Here is a 19,101-nt window from a genome sequence, read left to right as displayed (position 1 = left end):
CTTTGCCAGGCCAGATATCCACACTCCTTTCATGACACATTTTTATATCTTATAGACTATTAAAACCTGGGCTTTCTACTTTACTCATAACATTACTGTCCTTTACTTTTGTTGAAACATATCCTAAAACCTTGTCACGCTCTTTGGAATTTCTTTGCTCCCCTAGAAGAGGAGATGGGGAAATTATTTGAGAGTTGTGCACTCGCCTAGGGTAGGCCGGGGGAAATTGTAACATTTAGAATTTGTATCTGTTATTTAGAGACCATGGTTAGTGATGATTTGTCGTGGCTCTCTATTTGCCCTTATAATCACATTTTTTCCATTCTGAATGGCTAAAGAATCCATATGTTCTTCTGAAATATTGACACAGAAATACTGTACATTTTGAGCTCTTATTACTGTGGTCTTAAATTGGAATCGCATTGTTCTGGTCCCGGTCTTGACTGTGTCTCGCCCCCGTCCCGGTCTTGACTGTCTCGCCCCCGTCCCGGTCTTTACTGTGTCTCGCCCCCGTCCCGGTCTTGACTGTGTCTGGCCCCCGTCCCGGTCTTGACTGTGTCTCGCCCCCGTCCCGGTCTTGACTGTGTCTCGCCACCGTCCCGGTCTTGACTGTGTCTCGCCCCCGTCCCGGTCTTGACTGTGTCTCGCCCCCGTCCCGGTCCTTGACTGTGTTCCGCCCCCGCCGGTCTTGACCTGTGTCTCGCCCCCGTCCCGGTCTTGACTGTGTCTCGCCCCCGTCCCGGTCTTGACTGTGTCTCGCCCCCGTCCCGGTCTTGACTGTCTCGCCCCCGTCCCGGTTTTGACTGTGTCTCGCCCCTGTCCCGGTCTTGACCCTGTCTTGTCTTGGTCTTGACTAGGACTCTATTTAGCTTCACCTTGTAGGTCTTGGTCTTGATTCGGTCTCGCTATGTGGTCTCGAACACAACATTGCACTCAATACTGTAAGTCGCTCTGGATAAGAGTGTCTGCTAAATGACTAAATGTAAAACCATATACCATTCATCCTCGCTTTCTGTTTAACAGCTACAGCTGTCCTTAACATTAGGACAGAAATATTGACCTCTATGTACTTCCACATTATTTAGCAAGTTTCTATCTCATCCAACCCTTTATAAAGTTGATCCCATTTAGATTTAAAATAATTTTCAAATACTTTTTCACTGTCCCACATTCCTGTCCATATTCTCCTCACCTGACAAAGTAGATGAGCCCATTGAGAGTGACCGTCTTGGGAGCGAAAGACCACGGTGGCAGCTCGCCACAGTTGACCAGGGTCCAGCGGTTGGTGTCCACATCGTAACACTGTATGGCCATGTTGTCCTCCCCTGTTGTGGTCATGGAGCCGATGGCGTAGAGACGCCCCTTACAGGTGGTGGTGGAGCAGTTGTCCATGGAGTGCAGCATGGGGGGCAGGGCCTCCCAGCAGTCCAGCGCGTGGTCGTAGCGCTCCGTGCTGTCTGGCGCCACCACATACAGCTGACCTCTGAGGACACAGGAACTGTGGTACTCCCGGGCTTTGAGCATTGGCGACACCTCGGTCCACTCGTTAACGCTGGAGTTGTAGCGCCACACGCCGTCATAGAGACGCGAACCGTCAGATCCTCCTAGGGTGCAAAGGACAGGAGAGAGGTGTGTTTGAGATGGAAGAGATCCACAAAAGACATGCTGTTCTTCACATGTGGTCAGGTTACAGCTAAGTGGTGCTAATTGAAAAACCATGCATCACCCTTGGGTGTTCTAGCACAGAGGAAATCACCAATAGGTCAGACATGAGATCTGGGTATAAGCTTTATTTGGAAGAATACTTGCCACATTTTATATGCTGAATAACTTGGCAACTGAATAATATATCTTCATTTCAATACTTCTTTCAGTTTCCTCAACATGTGTTGTACTCATTCTATGTCTGTTTAGCAGCTGTAGCTTCACCTTGTAGGTTTAATGACAGTAAGGACATTGAATCAACCTGTCACCTTTCATAACACTAGCCCATCTCCCAACCATGTGCTCTGTGATGCAGCCACCTGCTGTAAGGTATGAGAGCACTGCTAATGATTTATGACCCCCATCACTGTCCTGACAGAATTACAGGCAGAGTGTGAGGGCCTGAGATGTTTCTCAATGGAAACACTCTTCCTGATCCTGAAAGCCATTCGCTGATGATGATGGCCTCTTTGAGAGACCTAGTTTCAAGTACTATTTAAAAGAGGTGATTGATTGAGCTAGCCTGGCTTAATTAATGAACCAATAGGATCGCCCTAAAACGGTCAAAACTGACCATCTCCAGGCGGGTTCAAATACACACTCAAAGTATATAAAATATTTCAAATAGTATTTGAACCCAGGTCTGTGTCTCAGTGAGCCCACCAACCACTGCTGCAGTCTTGGCAGGACAGCATGATCCTCCCACCTAGCTAGCTCACCTCAACGCTCCTCCCTCTCATATAGCCAGAGTGGCTGGCTGTGGTTTATTTAAACTCTTACTGCCTGCCTGCTATTTCATAAGATTCACTGACTGGAAGGCTGCAGAGCATTCTGGTAACAGTGACTAAGACATCACACAGCAACTGTAACCACTTATGTAAACTGCTGTCCGTTGTATATAAACACATCACACTGATGTAGATTGTGTTTTAAACATATAGACTAACCTACAGTATAAAGAAAGATTATATGCTGATGGAGCCAGTGAAATTCAATACATTTTATACCTTTTCACATTTATAAACTACCAATTACCATTCATTAATCCAATATAAAATATACCTTGATAGTTATGTGTTACCAAACAACATAAATAGTGTGTTCAAGAGTGTATAACGAGCATTGTCAACCTACCTGTGACATACATATCATTGCCCAGGGCGGCCATACTGTAGCCCCCTCCCAGGTGATCGGGGAACTCGGCCAGGTAGCGCCACTGTCCAGTCTGAGGGTTATAACAGTCCACAGTGACCAGCTCGTCACAGTCCTGGTCACAGCCTCCCACCACCACCAGGATCTCAGCCAGTCCGGTTGAGGGCCGTGGCCGCATGCGTTGGCAGGGTCTGTCGTGGCGGTCGTACTCACACGACTGGAAGCTCCGGGCCTCGCTCACCATCCTCAGGCAGGAGGGGGAGAGGTAAACCAGGGGGTCGCTTTCCACGTGGGCGAGTAGATAGAACCGACGTACAAAGGGTAGTCTGACCTGCTCCAGCAGCGTGGGCCAGTAGTGGAGCCGCCTCTGTAAGTCTGCTTTGACCCAGCGCACCGCGATCTGATAGACCGTTTCCTCCTTGTCCACACACAGCGCATCGTCCGACACGAATTCCAGCAGCCGTTTCCAGGGCAACCGCTCAAAGTCCTTGCCTTTGGCTAGGTCCACAATGTTCTTGAGGACGAAGCGGCGGGCGCTGACGGCCAAGTCACGGCAGGCGTAGGCCTCTGCAAAGTCCTGGATCTCCAGGCAGTTGGAGACGTCTAATCTCTGCTCCAAGAAGGCACAGCAGGCCTCTTTAACGGAGGGGAACTGGAACAGGTCGGCCGTCTTCAGCAGGAGGTCTACATTATCCTGGGTGACTGTGACTCGGCCTGTATAACAGAAGTCCACCAGCAGGCCCAGTAGTTCAGCAGACACCTCGTGAAGGACCACACGGTCCATGGCGCTCTCTCTCAGTGTCCCGGCGAACATGGCCCTGAAGTAGGTGCTGGCTGCGGCCAACACAGTCCGGTGGCAGTGGAACTCGCGGCCCTCGGCGCAGAGCGTGACGTCAAAGAACTTGCGCTCTGCGCGGAGTTCGTGGATCCCCCGGAGCAGGTTAAAGGCGTGGGCCGTGTCGAAGAAGGGCAATGTGGATGGCTGTGTCTGCATGACTGGCTTCTCAGACATCACTTCTCTCTCCATCACTCCTCCCTCCATCTCTTTTGTCTGGATCTCTCGAAGAGGTTGTACTTAGAAGACAGGGTTAATCTGAAAACAGAAACACCATTATAATTTCTGTTACAATCACTTCTAAATGGGTTCAGGTTCACAGATTCACAAACACGGTACCACACAATCTAAATATGAAGCCTACAAACCAAAATAACAACAACTAAATGAGCAACACTGTGTAGGTATTCAACAGAGTTAGCATAAGAATTAGCAAGTTCAGCTACTTACAGAAACCTCTGGTATTTTCAATACAAATAACAACCAGCTGAATTACAGTAAAGCCAATGGTGAGGATCCCCTAACTGAAGAGCCCTACTGGGCGTAATAGGCGGTAAAACAACACAATAAACAAACAGTAGCCTGCCTTCTAGAAAGTAAGACTGTACATTGCACAGCTCCAGTGACTATGAGCAGCTCCCTGTCCGTGTTAAAGAAAGAGAGCTTTCCTGTGCTGTGGGTCTAAATATACTTTGACAGGCAGTGTCCATTTCCATTGGATGGAGGGGGGTGGTACACCCCACATCAAATCCCCCCTCTTCTCATATACCTGTCTGCCTACCGTACGTCCTCCTATCCGCCCCCATGAGGTAGTCGTCAAACTAGAGCCTGCCAGCCTGCCTCTGGCCTGCTCACAGTCACCCTCAGACTCAAACACTGCACTCATAATACCCACAAATCAGCTTCCTAAAAACAACTGACAAACTAAATCAACCATCTGTTTTAATCAGGCCACACACAAGAAATACCTCTACTTGACGAAGAGAAAGTCTTAGTTATTTGACAACTGGTTTAACACTATAAATCACTGCGTCATGTCACAATATAATGAGAGCTCCCTGGTTTCTCACTGAAAAGTTATTACCAGCTGCTGTAATAAGGCCATACACAGAGAATTACCCCATCTTGACGAGCAGAGAGTCTCACAGTTTCTCAATGTTACAATGTGTTAGGATTTAAAAACTGTCAGCGTGTGTCATGACTCTTGCAAGGCTAATTTAAACTCCTGGGTTTCTCACTAAAAGCCAATTATTTTCAAAGGCTGCCATAGACTTGAATTAGCTGATTTTGATCAGTGTTATTCTACAGGTTATGACATTGGGGCGCTTCAACAACAACCAGTCATCTGAAGGGCAAGTAAAAACTTTGGGATTGCTACATGCAGGGCTTGACTTTGACTGAAATAGGTGCTGGTACTCGTGTTGGGTGCCGGTACTGTTTATATTTAGGTGAAGGAGTTCCACAATATGTTTGAGCTAATATTCTATAAGAGGAACAGGAGCTTAAGCAGTAGAACATATGTGTGCTCCGGTGAGCTCCTGCCCAACAAGATTTCAGGTGGAATTACGGGATACTCATGTCTTCTTAAAATACACAGGTATGTCTTTACAGAGATACGCTTCATGAAAGGCAAGGCAGCTATCTATCTCCTGGCCTTCTACGGCAGAAAAAACAACAAGCTGACGAGCATTGAGTCTCAGCCTAGTAGACAGCTCACATTCCACACCAGGATTAAACAATGGAGTCAGCCGTTGGTCGGTCAACAGAGCCCTGTGAGCGATGAGCCAACTCCCACCAAGGACAGCGCAGGGATCGGGATCGGCTAGATTCAGCCGCGGGACGTTTTTTACATTTATTTTTTGCTTTTGAGCGGATGGTCAGGGCTCCAGAACATACACTGACCAAAAATATAAACGCAACATGCAACAATTTCAAAGATTTTACCTAGTTACAGTTCATATAAGGAAATCAGTCAATTGAAATAAATTGATTAGGCCCAAATCTATGTATTTCACATCAGCGGGAGTGCAGATATGCTTCTGTTTGTCACAGATACCTTTAAAAAAAAAGAGGGTAGGGGCGTGAATCAGAAAACCGGTCAGTATTTACTGTGACCACCATTTGCCTCATGCAGAATGGCACATCTCCTTTCCATAGAGTTGATCAAGCTATTGATTGTGGCCTGTGGAACGATGTCCCACTCCTCTTCAATGGCTGTGTGAAGTTGCTGGATATTGGCGGGAACTGGAACACGCTATCGTACACGTTGATCCAGACAGAGCATCCCAAACAGAGGCTAAGCTACAGGACTGTTTTGCTAGCACAGACTGGAATATGTTCCGGGATTCCTCCGATGGCATTGAGGAGTACACCACATCAGTCATTGGCTTCATCAATAAGTGCATTGATGACGTTGTCCCCACAGTGACCGTACGTACATACCCATTCCAGAAGCCATGGATTACAGTCAACATCCGCACTGAGCTAAAGGCTAGAGCTGCCGCTTTCAAGGAGCAGGACTCTAACCCGGAAGCTTATAAGAAATCCCGCTATGCCCTCCGACGAACCATCAAACAGGCAAAGTGTCAATACAGGACTAAGATTGAATCGTACTACACCGGCTATGACGCTCGTCGGATGTGGCAGGGATTGCAAACCATAACAGACTACAAAGGGAAGCACAGCCGAGAGCTGCCCAGTGACACGAGCCTACCAAACGAGCTAAACTACTTCTATGCTCGCGCATCAGCTGTTCCGGAAGACTGTGTGATCACGCTCTCCGCAGCCAATGTGAGTAAGACCTTTAAACAGGTCAACATTCACAAGGCCACAGGGCCAGACAGATTACCAGGACGTGTACTGCGAGCATGCGCTGACGAACTGGCAAGTTTCTTCACTGACATTTTCAACCTCTCCCTGTCCGAGTCTGTAATAGTCCCTGTGCCCAAGAACACTAAGGTAACATGCCTAAATGACTACTGACTTGTAGAACTCACGTCTGTAGCCATGACGTGCTTTGAAAGGCTGGTCATGGCTCACATCAACGCCATTATCCCAGAAACCCTAGACCCACTCCAATTTGCATACCACCCTAACAGATCCACAGATGATGCAATCTCTATTGCACTCCACACTGCCCTTTCCCACCTGGACAAAAGGAACACCTATGTGAGAATGCTATTCATTGACTACAGCTCAGCGTTCAACACCATAGCTCATCAATAAGCTAAGGACCCTGGGACTAAACACCTCCCTCTGCAACTGGATCCTGGACTTCCTAACGGGCCACCCCTAGGTGGTAAGGGTAGGTAAAAACACATCCGCCACGCTGATCCTCAACACAGGGGCCCCTCAGGGGTGCGTGCTCAGTCCCCTCCTGTACTCCCTGTTCACTCATGATTGCACGGCCAGGCTCGACTCCAACACCATCATTAAGTTTGCCGATGACACAACAGTGGTAGGCCTGATCAACGACGAGACAGCCTATAGGGAGGAGATCAGAGACCGGCGGCGGATGAATGAGATGGGCCTCAGGATCTCATCACAGTATTTCTGTGCATTCAAATTTCCATCAATAAAATGCAATTGTGTTCGTTGTCCGTATCTTATGCCTGCCCTACCATGGGGCACTTTGTTCAAAACATTGACATCACAACGTTAAAACTGAGATTCATCCGTGAAGAGCACACTTCTCCAGTGTGCAGTGGCAATCAAAGGTGAGCATTTGCCCACTGAAGTTGGTTACAACACCAGCCAAACTGAGCAATTGGAAGAGAAGGGTCTTGGTCAGGGAGGTGACCAAGAACCCGATGGTCACTCTGACCCGAGCTCCAGTTCCTCTGTGGCGATGCAAACAGTCAGGATGCTCTCAATGGTGCAGCTGTAGAACCTTCCAGAAGGACAACCATCTCTGCAGCACTCCACCAATCAGGCCTTTATGGTAGAGTGGCCAGACGGAAGCTACTCTTCGATAAAAGGCACATGACAGCCCACTTGGAGTTTGCCAAAAGGCACCTAAAGGACTCTCAGACCATGAGAAACAACATTCTCTGGTCTGATGAAACCAAGATTGAACTCTTTGGCCTGAATGCCAAGTGTCACGTCTGGAGCAAACCTGGCACCATCCCTACGATAAAGCATGGTGGTGGCGGCATCATACTGTGGGGATGTTTTTCAGCAGCAGAACCTGGGAGACTAGGCGGGGTCAAGGAAAAGATGAACGGAGCAAAGTACAGAGAGATCTATGATGAAAACCTCCAGAGCGCTCAGGACCTCAAACTAGGGTGAAGGTTCACCTTCTAACAGGACAACGACCCTAAGCACACAGCCAAGACAACACAGCAGTGGCTTCGGAACAAGTCTCTGAATGTCCTTGAGTGGCCCAGCCAGAGCCCGGACTTGAGCCCGATCGAACATCTCTGGAGAGACCAGAAAATAGCTGTGCAGCAACGCTCCCCATCCAACCTGACAGAGCATGTGAAGATCTGCAGAGAAAAATGTGAGAAACTCCCCAAATACAGGTGGGCCAAGCTTTTATTTAAATGTTTTATTTATTTAACCTTTACCTAGGCAAGTCAGTTAAGATCAAATTCTTATTTACAATGACGGCCTACCAAAAGGCAAAAGGTCTCCTGCGGGGACAGGGGGTTAAAAATACTAAATGTATAAAATATAAATATAGCACAAACACATCACGCAACAGAGACAACACAACACTACATAAAGAGAGAACTTGTAACAATCTGGGTGTAGTGGGTGTGAAGTCAGGCGCAGGAAGCAGAGAGTTCAGTGGTAGTGCAAATTTAATGCACAAAACGGTGAACAAAAGCCACCCCACAAAACACAGGGCGCACACAAAACAAAATGCCCCAAAACCGGGGACTGCAACAGTCCAGCAAAACCCACAAAACACGTATACCTCAAACGTGCACCCTAATTACACAAACAATCCCGCACAAATAGCAGGCGGGCCTGCTGGGTAATATAGCCCAACTAATTAACCAAACACAAAACAGGTGAAACCAATAAACAGAAAAGGGGAAAAAAGGATCAGTGGCAGCTAGTAGGCCGGTGACGACGACCGCCGAGCGCCACCCGAACAGGAAGGGGAGCCACCTTCTGTAGGAATCGTGACAGACCTAAGACAACAACATAGCAAGGCAGCAACACATGACAACACAGCATGGTAGCAACACAACATTACAACTGAATAGCTCCCGCGATATGCAACTTTTCAGGGAAGTCAGGAACTAATACACTCAGTCAGTTAGGAAAGCTATTTGCTTCCTGTAGCACTAATTCCCAAAAACTTAGGGACACTGTAAAGTCCATGGAGAATAAGAGCACCTCATCCCAGCTGCCCACTGCACTGAGGATAGGAAACACTGTCACCACTGATAAATCTACAATAATCGATCATTTCAAAAATATTTTTCCACGGCTGGCCATGCTTTCCACCTGGCTACCCCTACCCTGGCCAACATCTCAGCACCCCCTGCAGCAACTTGCCCCCCCGCGCTTCTCCTTCACCCAAATCCAGACAGCTGATGTTCTGAAAGAACTGCAAAATCTGGATCGCTACAAATCAGCTGGGCTAGACAATCTGGACCCTCTCTTTCTAAAATGATCCGCCAAAATTGTTACAACCCCTATTACTAGCCTATTCAACCTCTCTTTCGTATCGTCTGAGATCCCCAAAGATTGGAACGCTGCCGCGGTCATCCCCCTCTTCAAAGGGGGAGACACTCTAGACCCAAACTATTATAGACCTATATCTATCCTACCCTGCCTTTCTAAAGTCTTCTAAAGCCAAGTTAATAAACAGATCACTGACCATTTCGAATCCCACCTTACCTTCTCCACTATGCAATCTTTTTTCCGAGCTGGTCATGGGTGCACCTCAGCCACGCTCAAGGTCCTAAACGATATCATAACAGCCATCGATAAAATACTTTCTTTCGACTCTGTCAATCATCGCATTCTTATCGGCAGACTCAATAGCCTTGGCTTCTCTAATGACTGCCTCGCCTGGTTCACCAACTACTTCTCAGATAGAGTTCAGTGTGTCAAATCGGAGGGCCTGTTGTCCGGATCTCTGGCAGTCTCTATGGGGGTGCCACAGGGTGCAATTCTCAGGCAGACTCTTTTCTCTGTATATATCAATAATGTCGCTCTTGCTGCTGGTGATTCTCTGATCCACCTCTACGCAGATGACATCATTCTGTATACTTCTGGCCCTTCTTTGGACACTGTGCTAACAAACCTCCAAACAAGCCTCAACGCCATACAACACTCCTTCCGTGGCCTCCAACTGCTTTTAAATGCTAGTAAAACTAAGTGCATGCTCTTCAACCAATTGCTGCCCGCACCCTCCCGCCCGACAAGCATCACTACTCTGGACGGTTCTGGACAACTACAAATACTTAGGTGTCTGGTTAGACTGTAAACTCTCCTTCCAGACTCACACTAAGCATCTCCAATCCAAAATTAAATCTAGAATCGGCTTCCTATTTCGCAACAAAGCCTCCTTCACTCATGCCGCCAAACATACCCTCGTAAAACTGACTATCCTACCGATCCTTGACTTCGGCGATGTCATTTACAAAATAGCCTCCAACACTCTACTCAGCAAACTGGTTGTAGTCTATCACAGTGCCATCCGTTTTTTCACCAAAGCCCCATATACTACCCACCACTGCGACCTGTATGCTCTCGTTGGCTATATATCCGTCACCAAACCCACTGGCTCCAGGTCAACTATAAGTCTTTGCTTGGTAAAGACCCGCCTTAACTCAGCTCACTGGTCACCATAGCAACACCCACCCGTAGTACGCACTCCAGCAGGTATATTGCACTGGTCATCCCCAAAGCCAACACTTCCTTTAGCCGCCTTTTCTTCCAGTTCTCTGCTGCCAATGACTGGAACGAAATGCAAAAATCACTGAAGCTGGAGTCTTATATCTCCCTCCCTAACTTTAAGCATCAGCTGTCAGAGCAGCTTACCGATCATTGTACCTGTACACAGCCAATCTGTAAATAGCACACCCAACTACCTCATCCCGATATTATTACTTACCCTCTTGCTCTTTTGCAACCCAGTATCTCTACTTCCACATTCATCATCTGCACATCTATCACTCCAGTATTAATGCTAAATTGTCATTATTTTCGCTTCTAGGGCCTATTTATTACCTACCTCCCTACTCTTCTACATTTGCACACACTGTACATAGATTTTTCTATTTTTCTTTTGTGTTATTGACTGTACATTTGTTTATGTGTAACTCTGTTGTTGTTTTTGTCGCACTGCTTTGCTTTATCTTGGCCAGGTCGCAATTGTAAATGAGAACCTGTTCTCAACTGGCCTACCTGGTTAAATAAAGGTGAAATAAAAATTAAAACAACAACATGGTAGCAACACAACAAGGTAGCAACACAAAACATGGTACAAACATTATTGTGCACAGACAACAGCACAAAAAGCACAAAAGACAACATCACACAAAGCAACCACAACAGTCAGTAAGAGTGTCCATGATTGAGTCTTTGAATGAAGAGATTGAAGAGAAAAAAAATCCAGTTTGAGTGTGTGTTGCAGCTCGTTCCAGTCGCTAGCTGCAGCGAACTGAAAAGAGGAGCGACCCAGGGATGTATGTGCTTTGGGGACTTTTAACAGAATGTGACTGGCAGAACGGGTGTTGTATGTGGAGGATGAGGGCTGCAGTAGATATCTCAGATAGGGGGGAGTGAAGCCTAAGAGGGTTTTATAAATAAGCATCAACCAGTGGGTCTTGCGACGGGTATACAGAGATGACCAGTTTACAGAGGAGTATAGAGTGCAGTGATGTGACCTATAAGGAGCATTGGTGGAAGATCTGATAGCCGCTCGAGAGTACCCTTACCTGCCAATCTATAAATTACGTCTCCGTAATCTAGCATGGGTAGGATGGTCATCTGAATCAGGGTTAGTTTGGCAGCTGGGGTAAAAGAGGAGTGATTACGATAGAGGAAACCAAGTCTAGATTTAAATTTAGCCTGCAGCTTTGATATGTGTTGAGAGAAGAACAGTGTACCGTCTAGCCATACTCCCAAGTACTTGTATAAGGTGACTACCTCAAGCTCTAAACCCTCAGAGGTAGTAATCACACCTGTGGGGAGATGGGCATTCTTCTTACCAAACCCCATGACCTTTGTTTTGGAGATGTTCAGAACAAGGTTAAGGGTAGAGAAAGCTTGTTGGACACTAAGAAAGCTTTGTTGAAGAGCATTTAACACCAAATCCGGGGAGGGGCCAGCTGAGTATAAGACTATCATCTGCATATAAATGGATGAGAGAGCTTCCTACTGCCTGAGCTATGTTGTTGATGTAAATTGAGAAGAGCTTGGGGCCTAGGATCGAGCCTTGGGGTACTCCTTTGGTGGCAATTCTTGAGCTGGAGTAACTCTGCAAGATCATGGTCGAACCAGGGGCTGAACCTGTTTTTTATTTCTCATTTCTTTATGGGGGCGTGTTTGTTAACAATACCACTGAAGATATAAAAAAAGAAGGTCCAAGCGTCTTCGACAGAGGGGATCAAGCTGATTCTATTCCATTTTACAGAGACCAGTTCATGAAGGAAGGCTTGCTCAAAGTTTTTTTTAGCAAGCGTTAATGACAGATCAGGACAGGTTGTTTCACTGAGCAGCCATTACGAACACAGGCTGTAAAACAATGATCACTAAGGTCATTACAGAAAACACCAGACTGATACCTATCAGGATTATTTGTGAGGATAACATTGAGGAGAGTAGCCTTTTCTGGGTGTTTGGAGTCATACCTTGTGGGATTGGTAATAATCTGAGAAACATTTAGGGAGTCCCATTGCTTTAGGACTTGTCAGGTGGTTTAAGCATGTCCCAGTTTAGGTCACCTAGCAGGACAAATTCAGACTTAGTGTAAGGGGCCAGGAGAGAGCGTAGGGCAGGTAGGGGTCATACCCAAGAAGATTAGAGGCTGTAATCGCTTCCTAAGGTGCTTCAACAAAGTACTGAGTAAAAGGTCTGAATACTTATGTAAATGTGATATTTGCAATTCTTTTTTAATTATACATTTCCAAACATTTCTAAAAAACGTTTTTTTCTTTGTCATTATGGGGTATTGTGTGTAGATTGATGAAACAATTTAATCAATTTTAGAATAAGGCAGAATGTGGAAATAGTCAAGGGGTCTGAATACTTTCCAAATGCACTGTAACTTGGGGGGCCAAATAAACCACCTGCGGGGCAAATTTGGCCGCAGGCCGCCAGTTGGGAAACCCTGCCCTAAAGGTTACTCTACAGAAGCAGGCCTGAAACCTGCTCTGGAGTTTAACTTCAGCTGTTCTATACTCCTGGGTAAGTGATTGTCAGGTTAAAAGGGATTATTGCATTTCCTTGCAGAAAGTTCTGGTTGATCAATTGTACATACGTTTATGAGGTCAATGTGTTAATTCATATGGTACAGTATTATTATACAAACTAACTACTGTAGTGCCTTTCTGGTTGTAAATTAAATAGGATAATATCAATCCACACTACTAGTCCTTCTTGCCCACGTCTTGTGTGCAAGTCAGTATGATACCCTACTCTGTAACTGTAGATGAACAACAACTGTCCAAAAACGAACATATCTGTTAGAACTAGATCAGTGGGTCACAACATAAAGAGTAGGTAAGTTATTCCCAAAGACCCGAGAGGGGTATTGAGCAACTTGTAGCGGTATTAATTAGAGAAGGGTAAAGAAGATTTTGTTTGGCATGGTTAATACCTGCCTGCTCATGCCCTCTTAAAGTGGCAGCGCACGGTGAAGGCTCCGTGCAGGATTTCGCCACAAACTTATGGGTAGTGTGTTTACCATCCTAAAATAGCAGAGAGAAAGCGATTGCCTCACTCAGAGGGAGAAAGAGAGCAGAGGTGGGTGGACAAACTGGACGGTATGTCAGGACCGTGAGAGGAATACAGAGAGTAGTGTGAGCATCAGGCACCATGTGACTAGAACTTACCCACCAACAGAAAGCATATAATGTATATTAGAATGCAGACTGATGCATGCCACTACCCTCACCACATTTCATTACAGTAGTTGCCTGTGTGACTGGCACAGGAACTAGGAACTTGACTCATGCTCTATAGTTAGGGAGTATGGCCTCCTTGGCGAAACCCCTTAAGATAGGGCTAACATGGTCAGTCATAGATCTAGATAAACAGCCAGTCATCATCTAAAAAGTTTCTGGACTATTTACAGCAGTCTTGGGTGGAAATGAGGAATGGCTGATGATGAGCTAAGCTTGGTAATAATGGTAATATATGAGTTGCTAGGTATAATTTCCTTCTAAATACACTATTTGACATAAATTAATGTAGGGTTGACAGTAGAGGAAAATGTCACCACGTGGTTTCTCAAGAAGATAAAAGAACAAGGCCTCACTTTCAGCCTGAAAGTCTTCTTTAGGTTATTTTTATAATATGGCTGAAGCTACAGGGTGTAAATGTAAACAAAACAATGTTTAAGTCCTCAAATGATATGAAAAGCTCCCAGAGAAGAAGGCTGGATTGTTCTTCATGAACGTGTAGCCTACAGCCAAAATATGAATTATGTTATTAAGTGTGGTTTCAGAAAGTTCTCAAATCCAGCTATGGAATGTTTATTTGGAAGCTAAGCCTATTCTGTGTACATGGATGGAGAAAATCAAAACCAGACTGAACCGTTTTGCTTAGAGCAGGTCCTTCTACTAGACTATTCAGCCAAAACAACATCTGTTGACCCCTGCTGATAGGACATGGTAAACACCAACTTAGCAACACCATTTATCTAATTACGCTCGGTTCAAAACCAAAACCATGGCTCCATAAAGTGCCTAGTCACCACTCAAAATGAGCTTCCACAGACACAAAGACCCATTAAAAAGAAAGAACAGTGATTAAAAACCCAGGATGCATTCTAAAAAGCCTGATGTCTAGTTTAACGGCGATGTGCAAAACCGATGTCAAAGCTGACGTGCATACCTATATAACGTAGGTACATGACGTAATGACGCCATGTAAAATGTTGCGCTACACGTGCAACACAGCATTCCTAACCTAGCCCACAATGTCTGCTGTGTGGATCGAGCAGTCAACAAGTCGAGCAGTCATTTGAAAGAGTAAGAACATTTTTGTGAGACAATTCAAAGGCGAAATACATTAACGCCAAGATAATGGAATTCATTGCCCTTGACAATCAACCGTTCTCTGTCGTGGGTGATGTTGGTTTTTGCCGACTGTCGAGCACCGGTACACAATACCAAGTGCGCTATTTTTCAGATGTTGCCCTACTGGAGTTACAGAGTAACACAGTAATAGCGTCACTGCTATTAGCTTCACGACATACATACTATGGAACGCCCTTCGGGTCTTTGCATGTCAAAAAAGATACACGTCAAATAACACTATTTGATGCATCAAATAACACTATTTAACCCGTTAAATACGTTTTTAATTTCACACGTCAATTACACAGTTCTATTATAGAATGTTGTATGTTCTGAATTTGCACATGCAAGCCAAGCGCCACCACTACTATCAGTAGCACTGTCAAAGCTGTACAAAAAAGTCTGCACACAAGCAAACACCGGCCAGGAAAGATGTGTTTACAATACCGCGTTGGTAATAGAACATTATTTGTTAATCCACAAGTCTGAACACAATGACCAGCATAAACTGCAGTTATTTTCATTATTCTTAGCAATGATTTAGGAATCCTTGTGAGTAGGTATTAGCTCGGTAGCCACTTGTTGTTCGCCTATTGAAATTGAACTTCAGTTCATGAAAATAAATAGCTAGCCAGCTACTTAACCCTGTTGCCCAAAGCTAACGTTATAAGCAGCCAGCTACCTTCATCAAATGAGAACTGTCTTATAATTAAGGGTTATTTTAGATAATGACACCTAGCTATATAGTTGGCTCGCTAACTATAGCTACTGAAACAGATTATGTTGTTTTGCTATGTTTTTGGGGAAGAACATTGTTTGCATCCATGAGTTAACTATAGCTTTTTTTATGACCAGCACTGTAGGTGCGCTAGACAACTTTACCAGCATCATAGCATACGCATCGATGAATCGTTGTGACATATGAAATACGAGTGATTGTGTAATCAATGTGTAATAACTACATTAAAAATGTATGAAGGCATTAAATTATTATGTGACGTGCAGTCATATTCGGGTCCTGATTGGTCAACAAGCTTATTTGACTCGTCAAATAGGGTTATTTGACACTGTATCTTTTTTGACACGCAAAGACCCAAACAGCGTTCCATAGAAATCCTGGTTGAGAATGAAACGACTGAACAAATGAACAACGAAACAGCACAGCACAGCAAGTAAGTGAAAGAAATAGGTTTTGATTATGTTTTACTGGTAATGGGGACATACGTAAATGCCAGAGGTGTGGACTCAAGTCACATGACTTGGACTCGAGTCAGACCTAAGTCACAAATATGATGACTTTCAACTCGACTTTGACTTTAACACCAATGACTCGTGACTTGACTTGGACTTGAGCCTTATGACTCGACCTGACTTGATACCCTCCCCAAGTCCAAATATTAAAAATGATACTATTAAAAAAAGTGTGCAGCACATCAACTCTTCATTTAACAGATTACAGTTTGAATCAGACAGCAGCCAATCAAATTGTGCCAGCTGAGAAAAAGTTGTGCGTGGCAGTGCAGAGGAACGTCGGCGGGTGAATTCAGATGGAGCCCTTGGAAAGATGATACCCAAAATTATTATTTTCGGATATATACGCTGTATCAACACAAAATGAATTGCAACTTGCAAAACATGCGGGAAGAAAATTATAGACGGAAGCGCAAAATTTCTAACTTTGTTCGACATTTGAAGCTGCACAAAGAACGCTATTTGAACTTGCAACCTTTCGATTGCTAGTCCAACGCTCTAACCGCTAGGCTACCCTGCGGTTAGAGCGTTGGACTAGCAATCGAAAGGTTGCAAGTTTAAATCCCCGAGCTGACAAGGTACAAATCTGTCGTTCTGCCCCTGAACAAGGCAGTTAACCCACTGTTCCTAGGCCATCATTGAAAATAAGAATTTGTTCTTAACTGACCTGCGTAGTTAAATAAAGGTCAAAAAAAATAAAAAAAATAATAAAATGATCAAGTTCCCGCAATGAAGAGTTGATGTGCTGCACACTTTTTTAAATAGCATCATTTTTAATATTTGGACTTGGGGAGGGTATTAAGTCAAGTCACCCAAGATTGAGCTACAATTGGCTAGGCAGTTGGTACCCTAAATCCTGCCTGATGTTACTACTGTTCCTAAAACCATTGATACACGTTAGCCTTCTGTAACCACACAGAGAGAAAGAGTGTGTGTGTGTTAAGGTTGGGCGATTGTGTACAAGCCTACATCGCCTGATTGCGCCCCATAGCGATCGTCGATCACTATTGGGGGGGTCTTTCTCATGGCTACCCATGTATTTCCATGGAAATATAATGTTTATTTGGAAAGTAGTAAATATCTAGATATTTTTAAAAGCATTCGTGATTTGCGTAAATGTAATATACTAACTATTACTCTTGTTAAAAATATGAAATGGTATTACATTTGGCGAAGAGCACATTATGACTTGTTTAGGACTCGAAACTCAAAGTTTAGGACTTGAGACTTGACGGTCTTGACTTGAGATTTGACTCAGACTTGCCTGTCTTGACTTGGGACTTGACTTGGAACTTGAGTGCCAAGACTTGTGACTTGTAAAACAATGACTTGGTCCCACCTCTGGTAAATGCCAACAAAATAACTTTCTGGTCAGTGTGGTGTGTGTGTGTAACCTTTATTTAACTAGGCAAGTCAGTTAAGAACAAATTCCTATTTACAATGACGGTCTACCCTGGCCAAACCCGGACGACGCTGGGCCAACTGTGTGCCGCCCTATGGGACTCCCAATCACGGCCTGGTGTGATACAGCCTGGATTCAAACCAGGGACTAGTGACACCTCTTGCACTGAGATGCAGTGCCTTAGACCGCTGCATCCATGTGTGTGTGTTAACTATTTAACTGTACTAGAATGCTTAAAAGGCCACTAAAATGTTAAATATTGGTTATCGGTATCGGGTTTTTTTGCAAGGAAAATATTGGATATCGGTATCGGCCAAAAATGGCATATTGGTGCATCACTATCTCTTTTGCCAACTCTTATGGTCGGCAGGTAGCCTGGTGGTTAGAGCGTTGGACTTGTAACTGAAAGATTGCAAGATTGAATCCCTGAGCTGACAAGAATCCCTTGCCCCTGAACAAGGCAGTTATCCCACTGTTCCTAGGCCGTTATTGAAAATAAGACTTTGTTCTTAACTGACTTGCCTAGTTAAATAAGGGAAGAAAAAAATATATATATATATGATTAGGCAAGACATCACAAATCTGGGACCAGGCTAATATTGCACCTGGTAGGCAAATGTCCATGACAACACAGCTGCTACAGGGCCTGCATACCAGGGGCCATGAGAACCAACTGAGTGGAGTGAGCTAAAGCTCCGGGTTCTCCATAGCTGATCCCCATGCAGGCTCGTTTAGCCATAAAAAGGCAGGCTAGTCAACCACTGGTCACATTCCATCTGGAGAGAAGAGGGACAGTTTGATCCCTGCATGTGGGGCTACTTAGATAAGAGTAACACCGTTGGAGGTGGAGGACAAAGTCTGGTATGCTGACAGATGGGCACATTGTCTTTGCTCACACCAACGTATAACTTGAATGTACTTTTCCATAACGCCGATGGATAAGAATAATGTCCATAGTTAGGGACATATATTTACAACTAACTGTATGTACCTGCAACAAACATACTGCTTTCATTTCATTGTTTACGTTCTAGTCCACCAACCCAAATCTACAGTAAAATATAGTTGTGCCCATGAGCACTGTAATTGTTTGAATTTATGATAATGATAAAAAGTCCACATAGCTAAATTATCGTAAATACCATTAATCTTTTTTTGGTCTGTCAGTACAGTAGGTCTATTCTTATTTAGATTCTGTTAATCATCAACAAGGAAAACTATTATGTATTTACGGGTGTGTCTAAGTAGAAACACGAGCAACAATATCTGGTAGAAACAAAGAGACTAACATGCAGAACTCAGTTATTATTTTATATCAGACATGCCTACTGTCCAATCACAACTGTATATATCCTTTCCACCGAAGAAAAATCTTTGCAGACATAAAACAGATCAATCATTAAGTAAATATACTTACCAAATGTAACGTATTCTAGTCAACGAACGGGTTATAGTTTTAAACGCTTAAAAGTTGTTCACATTTCGTATCTGAAAATAAACGTTGATGTTGCTTCTCTTCTCCAGTCATCTGCGTCATGATTCCGCGTCGT

The 19,101-nt window shown here is 44.6% G+C and overlaps 1 protein-coding gene across 2 annotated transcripts in view; it reads right to left on the bottom strand.

Annotated features, from left to right (window-relative positions):
* The window catches only part of LOC111966735 (kelch-like protein 21), a 23,671-nt gene extending 4,570 nt beyond the window's left edge, over window positions 1–19,101 (bottom strand). Inside the window, exons 1-3 of one of the 2 annotated variants that reach the window (XM_023991629.2) lie at window positions 18,969–19,101; window positions 2,839–3,949; window positions 1,193–1,604 (exon numbers count right to left, since the gene is read on the bottom strand). In XM_023991629.2, the coding sequence (XP_023847397.1) occupies window positions 1,193–1,604; window positions 2,839–3,898 (1,472 nt within the window). In that variant the 5' untranslated portion in view covers window positions 3,899–3,949; window positions 18,969–19,101. Of the gene's footprint in view, window positions 1–1,192; window positions 1,605–2,838; window positions 3,950–4,141; window positions 4,312–18,968 lie in introns of those variants that run through there. The other variant, XM_023991630.2, reaches the window with a different exon arrangement.

Source organism: Salvelinus sp. IW2-2015, linkage group LG7 (genome assembly GCF_002910315.2).
Source record: "Salvelinus sp. IW2-2015 linkage group LG7, ASM291031v2, whole genome shotgun sequence".
NCBI lineage: Eukaryota > Metazoa > Chordata > Actinopteri > Salmoniformes > Salmonidae > Salvelinus > Salvelinus sp. IW2-2015.
Note: the sequence above shows the minus strand (reverse complement) of the source record. Positions and strands in the feature narration are given on the sequence as shown.